This window comes from Diadema antillarum, unplaced genomic scaffold, assembly GCF_040938485.1.
Source record: "Diadema antillarum isolate AM-2024a unplaced genomic scaffold, OU_Dant_1.0 seq00001580_RagTag, whole genome shotgun sequence".
NCBI classification, from domain to species: domain Eukaryota; kingdom Metazoa; phylum Echinodermata; class Echinoidea; order Diadematoida; family Diadematidae; genus Diadema; species Diadema antillarum.
The window spans coordinates 426,012-440,454 of record NW_027272299.1 but is presented as its reverse complement, the minus strand read 5'-3'; the positions used below and the strand labels follow the sequence as shown (position 1 = coordinate 440,454).

General features: G+C 39.0%; 1 protein-coding gene across 1 annotated transcript in view; it reads left to right on the top strand.

Annotated features, from left to right (window-relative positions):
• Positions 1 to 14,443, top strand: part of LOC139710852 (unconventional myosin-Ia-like) — a 96,999-nt gene that overhangs the window by 51,586 nt on the left and 30,970 nt on the right. Inside the window, exons 7-9 of the mRNA XM_071622774.1 lie at positions 3,963 to 4,026; positions 5,198 to 5,296; positions 11,418 to 11,524. Of these exons, the coding sequence (XP_071478875.1) occupies positions 3,963 to 4,026; positions 5,198 to 5,296; positions 11,418 to 11,524 (270 nt within the window). The remainder of the gene's footprint in view (positions 1 to 3,962; positions 4,027 to 5,197; positions 5,297 to 11,417; positions 11,525 to 14,443) is intronic.

The following is a 14,443-nucleotide window of genomic DNA, read 5'->3' as shown; positions in this document are numbered from 1 at the left end:
GAGAATAGATACCAAAAGGATGATATCAGGGTGCAATGTCCATTTAATAGTTGAGTCCTTCTTGCGCTCACCTGGCCACAACATCCTGTTAAGATATTTTCTGTTCCCTTTAAATTGCAAATTCCTTCCCTCCACATCCGTAACAATTTCAATTGTATATAAAAATTTTAACTGGTAACTGAGGTAGACATTTATAGGATATTACAAATTACTCCGGCCTCCCCTCCTCCATGGACATTCATCAAATGCTCCATGCCATACTTCTGGAACAGGCAAGTCCACCTTCAGACTACTTGTCCAACAGTGATTTGTAGTGGCCCCGGACAAGCAGGCATGCAGACTATGACCCCGTTTACAGTGCGGGGCTGGGCCGAGCCGCGGCCGAGCCCAGCCTCAATTGCGGGGCCGAGCCCCGCAATTTTGTCCGTTTACACTGCCGGGCTCGGCCGCGCTTTTAATTCAAACCTTTCAATATTTTGTCGTAGTGGCGCTCTGCTTGTAAACAAACGCAATTTGGTATAGTCTGGTTTTCAGACCCTTTGCCAACTGGATTCCATGGCAAAGAAGTCGCCGTTCGGGCAAAGGCCTTTGCTGAAGGAAAAATCCTTTGCAGGACAAAACCACCTTAAACTATACTAGTTTTCAACGTTGAGGGGGTTAATATCCTGAATAATGAAATAGTACGGGCAGAGGGTTTGGAAGCCAGACTAAAATTAGCCGCGCATTTGGCCCAGTTTGCGTGTACACTGAGAAAAAGAGTGTGGCCAAATGCACGGCCAATTTTGGCCCCGCATTAGGCCTTTTGTGCGTTTACACTGAAATGAAGGCGGGCTCGGCCGCGGCCGAGCCTTGCACTGTAAACGGGGTCCTAGATACCCTGATCTACTTATACTTGCTATCAAACTACTGCATGGTGTGTGTACAAAGAGAGGACCAAAGAAATAAAACTATCCCTTGACAAGGAGTAAGGCAACCTTTAAATGAGAAGTTTCCCAAATATTAAATGATGTCAAGAAGATGTAATAAGAACTTCAAAAATCTTTGTTTCAAATAAAGAGTACACATGCCCATGACCTGATACTGGGACATGTTCAGGTAAAATATAAAAAAAATCCATGCCTTGTTCCAGAAATCTAAATTTTTGTAAAAATTCATTTTGTATTTTCTCTACATCATTATACTAAGTATGCTGACATCTCAGATTGTTGTAGAATTCTACTCTATCTAGAGATGACAGCACAAAATTGATGACAGAAATGAATAAAAAATGTTGAGAACCTGTAATGTTTGAATTATCTAAAACTTTTACAAATTGTTTCATTAATCTTTCTGCTCCACTGAATCAATGTGCATGTTTTGGGGGAAAGCATCCCCTTTAAGGCCAAGTAAACAAGTAGTAGTCTTTGCAGGCCCTACCGTTCTGATAATCTGGCGTCGTGCTGTTCTGGAAACTTCTGGTTTCCCTTTCCCTAATTTACCTGACCTTTCCATTTCCTTGATTTGACTGTGTGAGCCTTGTTTGTTTCAAAAAGATATGATATAACAGGATGTCCTGTCCGGATGTCAGCGATATGAATCTCAATGTTCTCTCTAGAGATTTCATGTAGAAGGACGATAATAGAGAGGAATATGATATACAAGGGAGATACTCTGTAACCTCTTCCATGTTAAAAAAACTACAGCAACCCAGTATTCATTTAATTTCTTAAGATAAGACTGGTGAAAGGTCTCATCTCCGATGTTGATTAATCAACATTGATTCTGACATCAGTGCACTGTTATGCGAATCAGCCTCTTTCTTTGCTTGAATATTTGATTTTCAGTTGAATTATAAAGAAGGAATATGATAAGAGCTGTATCATTTAATGTACGGTCATAAGAAAATTCAAGTAAACTAAGGAATAAACAGTGTTTATGATGTCATTTTGATGAACATTCTTTGCACAAAGATCATGGTGTCATCATTTGAAACACAGCAGGGGAAATGTGGCCAATATTGCAGATATGCCAAGAACAGCCCTGTTGTGGTGATAAGGCAATCTCATATTCATACATAATGCAACCAGGGAGCTGGAAACATACTGGCAATTGTGTACCAAACCATAGAGTTGACTGCACAAAAAAAAAGAAAGAAAGATTGAAGACTGCAAATGTACCAAGTCCTCATAAAGTGATTATCATACCAATCAGTTACAGTGGCCCATGAAACAACTATGTTTAAATTTGATCAAGTTAAAATTTTGATACATTGTCAACCTTGCGTAGCGTAATGATTTACCATCTGAACTTACGTCACTTTAATTTCTGATCACATTTCAATTTGATGACAAATCGTTCTAACCATTCGACTGGCAATAAAATTACCATGATTTTCTGTTGTGCCATTTTCCATCCTTTCTTTGGGTGTGCCTATTATTTATAACACCATTAGAGATCACATAGTATCAATGAGTAGACTATGGTTATGTACACTTGTATACTAGGTAAAATATGTATTCTTGTTCGGTTTGCATGATTTCCCTTTTGAAAGAAATATTAAATTTAAAGAGTTCAGAAAAAACCCTGTTTTTTAAAGTGAAAAGTAGTTCATATTACAACAACAACAACAACAACAAATCCACACAGATGGTGTGATTTTAATGACTATGTATGATGTGCTAAAAGCTTAGAATGAATGGTTTGTGGCCTTCAAAATGAAAGCTAATGTCCCACATCATGCCCTTCATTAAAAAAACAAAGAAGAATCAAAGCCAGGGGGAAATGCAGAGGCCAAGTTGCCACTTTTCTCATGGAGCCTGTTGTGTTTGCCTCGGGATATGGGTTCACGGCAATGTTGATTCCTCCTCCACTATGTATTTTTCCCTCTGTTCATTTACATTCGATGAAATTCATGAGATGAGAGGTTCAGTAGGGTGCGTAGAAAGAAAGTTTTTGCCCTTTTTTCTGAGCCCCTGCAGTTAAAGTCACTTTTATTCTTTTATGTATTGCAGTGGATGTGAAAGTGAAGAGAGATATCATTGGTACAGATACATCAGGTGATAAGATTGGAAGCAACAATCGTAGAATTTTGAGAAAAAGTTCTTTGAAGTTCAAAACAACAAATATCATTTCTAAATCATGATATTATCTTGCCCAATAACATATTTAGACGATTATTTCATTTCTTTTTTCACAGCAGCAAAGTATCTGCTTATTTTCTTTTCCTTGTATTCTAATGTAGACAACAAAATCAAAAGGGTAGAATTTTATGAAATATCAGTATGATTGCATAATTTGATATTAGTGTATATGATATGCATATATATGATTTTCTGTATTTTTTTTGTATGTGTGTTCATGTACAATGTATGTTATATTGACATTGTCATGTGATATGATGTCTTTGTCAAAGAGTAGAGAAAAGTTTCTTGATATCAAGGCAAGGTACATATGCCAGTCTTGGTATGGCTCCTTTAACCCTTTGAAACGAGTCCCAGGTATACTCTGGCAGGTGTGTGTGGGAAATGTGCGTTGTAGCAAAATCAGTCCGTCCTCAACAGGTTAAAGGGATGGTACAGTTTCAGTTGAGATGGGGCTTCATGTTTCCAACATTTTTTATGACGATTTTTTTTCAGATAATGAGAAACTTGTCATGAAATGTGAAAGAACATATAATTCTAAGAGGAATTCAAAATTCATTTGATGAAAATTGGCTTTATATCCAAACAAGAGCAATCCCAACAAAAGTTGTGACCCCCCACTTTTTATTAAGATTGCTTTGTTTTACTTTATTTCTAGATATCTCAGCCATTTCAAAACCTATTTTTATCAAGTAAACATTGAATTCCTCTTAGAGTTGTATGCTCCTTAACATTCCATAAAAGTGGTTTCTAAGTATCTCACAAAAAGTTGAAAGTTGAATCCTCACCTCAACTGATACTAGTATACCATCCCTTTAATGTTTGTCTTTTCTTCTCCGGCAGGGAAAATACATGGATATCGAGTTTGACTTCAAGGGAGACCCGGTGGGTGGTGTCATCACAAATTGTAAGTGCATCGCAAGGAAAGTGCCTTCAGGGCGGAGAATACATCAGGAAAAAATATAGAAATCATATGTTAGCATATTTTAACCTGGCATGAAAAGGGTTAAGTTGCCAAACTTCTAATTCAGACTCCAAGCTTTCAAGTGATATGTGATTAGTCCCACTCCATTTCCACTGACCTAAAGCAGAATCAGTGATGGAAGTTGGCTGCCAGATTAGCACAGATTTGCAGAAAACTTGAGCTCAGAATTTGCCTGCAGTCAAGCAAGAAGTGAACAGAAGCACTTCAAAACACAAAAGGTCAGATCATAATATACCATAGCAGCATGCCTCATCGAACTGAAAAGTATTAAATTTCAACACATTTGTAGATTTTAGAATTTGGGCTGGAGGTAGAATTCATTATTTCTAGGCCAAATTACCCTGCTGTCAGTTTTCAGCAAGTTTTGTTTTTGTTTTCCATGCTAAAATGGTGGCAAATGAAACTGATTTCCATCTAAAAACTGATAACTCATGTACATGTGTATGGGTCCATCCCTCGTCATGCATTCATCACTGACCAACACAGATGTTTTGAAACTGTCATTAGAGTGCAGATTATGTAATCTTGTTAACCCCCTATTCTATGACAATGGTCGGGATGGGGGAGGGAGACTGTCATATTGTTTCACCCAAATACATTTGTCTGCCTGGCATTGTATAGTCAAGTTTGAATGGGAATTGACCAAATGGCTAATAAGAATGTCTTCTCTTCTTACAGCTGAGTGTGTGATGACAAGAATTCCTTAGAGTTGCAGCCCTTATCTATTTGTCATTCACATGATAATGAAAAGTTCATAATATGATGTTATGTCTCTCAGTGAACTTACAGAAGTTGCTTTACATTCAGTTTTTATGCACACAAGAAAAATAATCCTCTAAATTCTAAACCTTTACATTTGATATGAAAGGGTGGGGATGTTCCAAAACTTGTAAATGGTACAAAAGAAAGAATGGAAGAAAGATGTTAGATGTTAAGAGATATAGCCTGTCATGTTGAAAAGTTTTTCAGAAACAAACTCCCACTCAGCTAGAAACTTTTGAAAATTGGGCCTGTAATATTTGAAAGATGCATCGTAAGTCACCCGAGTGATTATTTTTCCACCTCCCCTTGGTTTCAATCCCGTCTCGCGAAGATTTATTGGAGAAGTCGAGGGTGATATCACAACCGGAAGGAGAGAGGAATTTCCATATTTTCTACCAACTCCTCGCGGGGGCGCCAGAGCTTCTCATGAGTGAGTATTGTGGAATTTGGTTCCATCACCACCGTGGGTTAAACTGCGGTAGTTGTAAATATGTAATAATTCATTATGACTCCAGAAACGTTATGATTCTTCACAAAACTTGTCAATGTGCAGCACTAGGATGGGGGGGGGGGGGGGGGATCTAAGATCATAACAGCTAAGACAAGAAGAATACTAAGTCGAGTGACTTTGGATAATGTTGAATCTTACCAGATAGCAATATATCTTTAGCTCTTTAGAATATTTTTTGTTTCCTGTCCATCCCCGATCTGACACAAAATGAAAAAAAAAATGTAGAGGTCACACCCCATGTCAGATTTGAAACTTTCTACCTCTGAAGTCAGTATTCAGTAAAGCAAGGTCAATATCTGGAGATGAATTATGATGGGTCAATGGTCTTTGAGTTGAAGCAGGGGTCAGGTCATGTTATTACTTTTTATTTGTTTTGCAGGAAGTTTAGTACAGAACCTCCTTTCTTTTTCTTTTCTTTTCATTTTAAAATCATTGGGTTGTATTCAAAGAATTGTGAAACTATTTCACTTTCATAGTCAAGTTTGCCAGTGATTACTCACTGCCTTTGTTTAAAAAATGAATGATGTTTATTTATTGCTCAGTGAAAGTGGTCCTTTGTCATGAATTGGTGTGGGGAAAAACTTGTATGAAAAATGAGAACAGGATATCATCCAATTAGCAAGTAATGATTTCTTATGATGAATGTGATGATGATTCCTATTTTTCACATTTTAAATGCATTATGTGAATGCCACACAGTGGTGCTTGACTCATAACTATTGGACACTTCCATCTCTCATGTCTGTCTGTCCATCTGTCCGTCTGTCCATGTGTCAGTGTGCAATGACTTTGTCCTACGACTGTATCTTGAGAACAGCTTGCAGGATTAAAGTGAAGCATGCATGAGTGAACATACTAGGATGAACTGGGCAGATGTCAGATGATTACTGTAAATGGGAAGTCTTTCACGGAGTTGATACTTTTGCAATTTCTTTCACTCCACTGGAATTGCACCCAAAAATAATTACAAGCGATTATTTTGTAAAATTGATATTGAAACATGTACACAATACTCTCATCTGTAAAATGATAGAGAAACAAGATTTCTCATAAATGATAGAGAAACAAGATTTCTCATAAATGGGTCAGTGAACAAACTTAATCATGTCGCAGTTTCCACTTTGACAGAAGGTGAGAAATTCAAATGCTAGAACTTCACTGGTAATTTAATACATTAAAATGATTTATGAAGCGTGAAATTGAATTCAATCTTAAGTGATAAATGGAAAGGCCAAGATCAGGTATTAATTACCAATGCTAGCCAGTGGAATATTTGTAAAAAAATTGCTGGGGGGGAGGGGAGGGGAAGAGAAGGGGAGAAGAGACTTGTTAAGTGAAAATGAAGAGCTGAGGTACATCATTCCTGTTATCAGTGGTCATTAGGTTAAACATGCTCCTTTCCTTCTCTTCTGGTCAGCTTGTTCCACTAGTTACCCTCTGGCAGGAGGTTAGGGGGGAAGCGTTCCCGCTGGGCTCTAGAATGGGCATCCCTTTTAGGTGCTTTGAGATGGAGAATTAGGTGAGGGGATTGGATGGGATTGGGGATGGGGGGGGGGGTGGGGGTTGGGGGAGAATCACATTTCCTTGTCTTACAGAAATGACTCACCCAAGCTCTACTTTCAGTCAGCAGAGTAGTGTTTAGATTATCACGCGTGGCTGCTGGCATGAATTTTTGCCCCCCCCCCCCCCCCTGGCAAGCATGGGTTTCATCCCCTTACCTCCCCAGTGTGTAATCAACAAGTATTGGCAGGGGTTTTGTTTTTTTAAGCAATTTCTTCCCCTACCCCATCCACCCCCCCCCCCCCCCCCCCAAAAAAAAAAAAAAAAAAAAAATCCAAACATTTAGATGCCTGCAATGGCTGGCTTTTTTCCATTTAATTTCACCTTAAAGTGCAGTTGGCAAATTGTGAGCTAAAGTGCAATTGGCAAATTGCAGCGAAAGTGCAATTGACAAATTTTGAGCTAAACTGCATTGCACGATGGAGGATCCGGAACATACATTATAGAATCATTTTCCAGAAATTCTTGTTTCATATCTCCCGAGACCCCTTTCAGTTTCTCTGAGAGATTAAAATTAGAAAGAGAATTAATTATCATTTGTTTGCAAGACAAAAGTGTCTGCAAAGGATTGGTGAATGTTTCACACTAGTTGCTGCCTCTTGAGGGGAGGGCATGGCATATCTGATATCCTTAAGTAGTGGAAATTTCTTGAGTCATTGAGAGAGCCATTGTCATTGTAACATTAGTATTAAATTGAAGACATCTCATATTCCATGAAAGTGTGGAGTGCCTGTGCTAAAACCAAAAGTACCGTTATTTCATGGCAGCTCTGCAATCCAATCCTCTGTCAAATGACCCACTGGCAGTCAAGTGGGTCATAGAACTTCTCATGTCATCAATCAAAATTTGGTGACATCTTGACTGCTGTTGTTTTTTTGTTCTTATATATAGACCTATGTTTATTATTTTGCTTTCATATGTAATACGGGCATGATTTTGTAGCATTCACTTCACATTATGGTAGTTCACTGTTTCTTTAGTATGTAGCATGCAGTGTTTTGAAGAAAAAAAAGTTGTAAAGTATTAGTTTTATCATGACCAATGTAGAATCAACAGGAGGGCAACAGTGCCATCTTCTGTGTGAATGCTAGCTTCCTGTGGCGTCTCTTAGATACCGGTGACAGAATTATAGCATTTTTTTTTAAAAGTCCGATTAGCGCCACACGTGGACGTAGCGTGTCATCGCAAAATGCCAAGGATGCATTGTCAGTAGCTCTTAGATTCTTACGACTGCTGCCGCTGCGGCCGCCAAGGCTTACCCTAAGAGGTTTAAACTCTTTTATTGTCATGTTCACTGGAGTGTATGTCCTCTTCCAGCAGTTTGAAGAGGAATTAGCTCGAGTTCTGGCCTTCAAGTTTTCTTCAGACAAGCTGTTGTATCTTTGAGGCTGAAAACTGAATGCGGTATGAGCCGTAGTGCCAGCCAGTCGCTCTTTGTTGTTCTTATATTACGGTGGATGAAATTTGAAACTTGAAATGCACGAATTGAGGGCAGCAGTATCCTGCAATGTAACATCAGGAGACGCAATTCCTACATAGTATGCGTGAGGCAGACTGTTAGATATTATACAATCACTGAGGCTTTCTATAAATCAATAGTGCCCTGTAGGAAAGCTAGGGTAATTGGATTATCGATATCTCTATCTGTTTTGAGTCCTGTGCCACATGCTGAGCAGTGGAGCAAGAGATATTGGATTTTTGGGGTGGGTTGTCTATCTGTCTGTCCATATTTGCATAATTAGTTGTTTTTAGTTTTTATTTCCTCTGCCACATACTGTGGGTTGGTGCACGAGAGATATTGGATTTTGGGGCTTGTCTGCCTGTGCATATTTGCATTAGATATCAAATTTTGTTGTTACGATAGGTTAAAACTGACTCGAGACGTTGTCTGCTGCGGTGAAGCTTGTAATGTGTGTATTGAGCACTATTGCTTGAGAGGCATTTTATATGTGGAATTTATTAAAGAGGAGATGATTTCAGCTTTATGTCCTGAAAAAAAGGGGGTTAAAGTTCAGAGGTCAAATTCAAGACCTGAAACTACACATTTTGTACATATAGCTTGTAAACCAGAAGATGTTGTACAATCCAAGACAGTGTCGACTGCACTATGAAACTATGCCATGTCAGGGCAATCAAGTCTCATATCAAGAATAATTCCCCAGGAAAACTGAAGGTCAGAGGTCAGAGGTCAAAGCTCAGGCTCAAGATCAAACTTGGATCACGTAGAATTACGCTCTACTGTTTGCAGCCTTTTTTGAGAGAATCATTCCCAGAAATTCAGTCAAACTTGGAAGTGAAGATGTATTCTGCTTTGAATTGAAAATAACCAGTTATCCCATTGAAAATATGTGTAGGTGTAACTTGCATCAGTTATATGAGGAATGTCCATGTCATGAAAGTAGCAGGTTAACTGACATGGATTTTTGCCTCTCTGAGTGGTAAAACAAATAAACTGGAGAACTAATCCCAAAGCTCAAAGCTATTGAGACACCTGCCCTGCCATAGGGAGGAAGTGAAACAGAGACAGATGAAACATGTCAATACTAAGAGGATTTGAATGGAAAGGAACAGGTGGTAACACATGGTTAACATTCACCAGCTAAGATGATGACTAAACAATGCATTTCTGAAATGCATACTTTTTTTTGCCTAGTGCATACTTTTTTTGCCTAATGCATACAAGATAACCAGTCAGGGAGACAGCCGATTTTTAGGGAATGGAGATATTCGCGAATAATCGGGAAAGTTGGACTTAATGAATTATTCATGACCTTTCCGCAGTCTCTGGCCGAAGCTCGACGCGTACAAAGTCAATGGCTATCACTGCATCGTTTTGACACGCATGTCTTTAAAAATTCACCTTAAAAAATCCTCATTTAATGTTGATATTGAAATTTCACCCAATGAAAGATGAATAAATAAAGTTTATCTCCTCCAAAAATCGATATTCACATATAATGAGGAAAATTTGTAATTGAAGGATGAAAACGCGAATCCAATATGTATTTTTTGAATCTCCGTGTCATCGAGTTTCTTTCAAGGCGTTCTTATTCAACGAAACACAGGGACGGACTGTGTGTGTGTCTGCAATGCGCTATGCATGAATCGCGTTAACACAGTGACGCACGTACCGTGCGTACGTGAGCGCTGTTACCGCTGAGCTTCAACGTCTATGGGAATTGTGGTAGCCTGTCATGCTTTTGCCGATATTTCTATCAACAATTCAGTTATTTTTTCGTCAAATGATCAAGAGTTGGTGAGAACTGGTATTGTACTTAGATAGTCCGGTCCCCTAAACTCCTGGTTTGCCCGTATTTCTGTGGAATGTCCGAATGAAAAGAGCAAGAGAGGACCGCCACCGTAGGTGTTCTAATAGGTTGCATGACGCTGGAGCTCTCGCACAGCCGTCGAACGTCAACTGCGGACCGCCGGAGCTCCGGGGTTCTTTCTTTTGCTACACGACCATCAGTGTCCTCATACTTTCTTGCTCTCTTGCGATCATGCTCACTGGGTTAAAAGTTACAAGCCTCATGCAACCACAAGGTTACCTCATCTAGATCATCGCAACATCACACGTACACTATCACGGTAATGAACCAGGGAACTATATTGCGACATCCACCCTCACTTTGTCTCTAGAAATGTTTGATCAACACGTCACAATCACATATGCTTTTAAATGCTTTTAACTAAAATAGTTGAAATTTAAATAGAGTTAATAGATGATAGTTACCTCTCACTATTAGTCTTGTCTTGTGAAGGTTTTTGTTGTTCTTCAAACTTGCATGTCTCTTCCTCGTGCTCTAACTTCGATCAAAACATAGGTCTGCACGACCATGCTCCGACTTCCAACGTGCATGGTCAATTCACTTGCTGTTTTGTTTTTTCTGCCATGGGGGTCGCGAAAGGTAAGTGATTGGGGATTTTACTTATCAGCATCATCACTGATCACGGGTACGCAGCAACAGAACGATGGAGGAGAGAGGGGGAGAGAGGGGGAGAGAGAGGAGCGCTAAAAATAGCTACACACAGCGATCCGTCCTCAAACTCGATGCGGATGACCCTCCGTGTGTGTACGCTCGCGTGTGTGTACATGTGTTTTTCTCTCTCTCCCTCTCGGTGAATTATTCTCATAGCGACTGGAAAAAGAACATCTGTAACGGTTCGCTCTGATCATATCGCGTCGCTCCGTTACGTAACATCTGCTCGCGGTTCAATGTTCCCTCTTTGGGGGGATTTCAATCTTCCCTCAAAATAGGTAGTCTCCCTGACTGATAACAGTGAGCATATGACAACTCAAGCAACAGTTAGGATATTTCATTGATTTCTAGAGTATGGCATAAGTTTGAATGTGTTACTTTTGTTTGTTGGTTGTGTATTTGAATCTGGATGTATTAGAAGCTTTATTTGAAAGAGGGGATATGCCTTTGAAATACCTTTGTACACTGTGCACCTTTATATTCTTTTTGTGTTACTGCAGAGGAATTGGAGATGAGCAGAGATCCAAAGGATTACTTCTACCTCAGCCAGAGCGGAACCCACATCATAGACAATGTCAACGACCGAGATGGATTTGCTATCACACAGGTACGTAACTCTAAAGCAAGATAGTTTCGCAAATTGGAGCTGACAGCCTTTTTTGCATCATGAAATTTTTGCGAATAGTCACTGGCATTCAATTCATATAGTGGAGACGAGAACTTTCACATGCATGTTAATTTCACGAATCTTGGCCAAATTCACAAAATTAAAATGCACATGAACATTCCTTGTTTTACAGTAACAAATCCAAATAATGCCTCCCCCCCCCCCCCCCCCCGACATACACACACACACATATAAACACCATACAAACTTCACCAACACAGATGCGATGTTTGGGGCTGTAGTACCATGCGGTCAGATTTTTCTCTCTTTTCCATTACAGCTAGGACAAATTTGGGACAATTTGTAGAATTGCAGAATTTAAAGAAAATTTCTGTTCTATTTACAATCTGTCACCACAGCATCTCTAGTGACTCTTGTTTCAGTTGCCTAGCAACATCCACTCACAGGTCACTATCTATACAAGGCAGCTAATGACAACAAGGGATTACATCCTCACCATCTTCCCATTTTCCCCTTTAGAACAATCAAAATAACTGTCTGGTCCGATATAATTTCTTGATTCATTCATTTCTGATGTCATTGCCCCATATTGGTGCCATTAACTCAGAATCATTGAATCGAATCAAGGAATACCAAGTGTAGACTCTTTACTTTTGCTGCTGACAATAGCCACTCTGGACTTTGGCTGAATGAAAAGAGAAAGAAAATGAAAAAGAGAGAAAGATATATATATACAGAGAGAGATATATATGGTGAGAGAAGAGAGGGGGAGGGGAGAAGGAGACAGATAGAAAGAGAGAATGAGTGAGAAGATTTGATAGTGAGGATATGTTGGAAGGAAGAGATGGAGACGGAGAAAAAAGAAATGGATAGAGAGATGGGGGAATAGTATAAAACAAGGGTATGAAACGAGGGCAATGGCACGAAGTCAGTCAAACAACATGAGAGTCAGCTCTATTTGCTAGCAGTATATAAGTTCTGTCTGCAGCCAGTTTTTCAAAGAACAAATGTGATGGGCTAACCATAGACATTCAGGCATCCAGACAAAGTTAAGAACCATTGCATCAACTATGTACAAAATATTTGTTAGACTTTGGGTTTTCTTTTTTTTTAGTTGTTTTTTCTTTTTTTTTGACAAGGCTGCAAACTTGAGTTGTTGTTGCCAAGAAAGACGCACAATACAATTCAATGCCATTCCATTCATTCATGATAGCGAATATGTTTGACGGGGTCTCCCCCTCAAGGCATGCATACCCCGTAAAGTCGTTGTTCATAAAGTGCACAATAGATAGTAAATAACCTTTTGCGTACCTTGAGTTCTGCAGAGTGTGCACTCGTCCGTGTCCTGGCATCAAAGTCGACAACTGGTAGCACAGAATGATGATTTGAGTGCATTAACCCTTTGCGTGCTTTAAGTGCCGATTCGCACGGAAAGCTCTGTAATGTTGTACACACTTTCCTGGGACCCTGGCACCAAAAGGGTTAGATTTCTTTCCCTAATCCTATTCCTCATTTACACCTACTTCTTTGATTCCTTATTCTCTTTTCTTGAACAAGCCACTACCTCGTACTGTGCATGTGTGAAGTAATTCTGTCTGTTTAGTAAAAGGGCCAGCTGCAATAAGATCGGTACAGTCCCTTGCTCAGGGTGGAGGTGTGTGCATGCTTTAATATGTATATCACTTTATATTCATGACACAATATTACATTCCCTACAATCATGCAGACATCTGCATTCCAATGTTTGTGTGGTGATGATGCTGCAGAAACCAATAAATCATATCAAATCAAAATCATATCAAACCTTAAAAGAAGGCAGCATCACAGTCGTGCGTATATTTTTTTGGATTTTCACATCATCCGTACAAAATATTTGAGCATGCCTACACACAGTGTCTTACACTTGGGTGCTTTTTTTTCTGTATTTAAAGGTTAGGATCGTAATTTGTTTTGGTCAGTGGCCCCCCGTGGGAAAAGGCAATATTTCAGAAACAACCAAGGAAGCATTCAACTGTTCAGACATGAGGCACCCGCAGACATGCAGGAATTCCACCATTCATTTTCTTTTTCTCTTTTTTTTTTTCAATTCTAAATCATCAACAAGTATAAAGTTTGTTCTCTCAGGTCACTATTCATTTGTAAACATAGCATCCCACTCATAGGCCGAGTAGATATGATAAGTACACGTTTCTTTCCCTTTATACAAAGATTGTGAAAAAAATGATACGAAATATGTGCTTTGCTTGGGTGTGTTTGTTTGGATGGAAGCCGTTATCCACAATCGTCAGATCATAAGTGGGCTCTCGACTGACGTTAATGACCCAATTGTAATAATATGTATAAAAAGATGCTTTTGCAAACTGCAGTACAATATCATTTTACCTCTATGCCCAGTTTGATACTATAGATGGTACGACTGTGGATGTGATTTTTTAGTAGAAACAAGGATGTAATGCAATGAATTATGCAATTAAAAAGCATATTTGGTTCATATTTCCTGATGTATTTGAATAGCTGAGGTGGAGATATTTTCTGTATGATTCTAAAGGCAAAATGGAGATCCAACAATGTTATCATGTGTTTCTCTTTCAGTTTCAGTTTGTTTTATTTCTCCACTTGTACAAATGAATCATATGACAAATCACTAATTATTTTCTCTTCAAATGTGATACAAGAACTTCAGGGAATGAATGTAATTACGTGTAAACATAAACATATACCGTGTTGTTTACGCAGAAATTTTTGAGTGAGTAGTTTCTGCTCCACTGGGTAAGTTTAATAGCTTGTGTTTTTAATTCCATGGTATCAAAACGTAAAATAGTGTTACATACAACAAGCGAAAAAAAAAAAAAAAATATGCATGCTCTATTTTTGCACCAGTTTCTTGTCACACGTAAT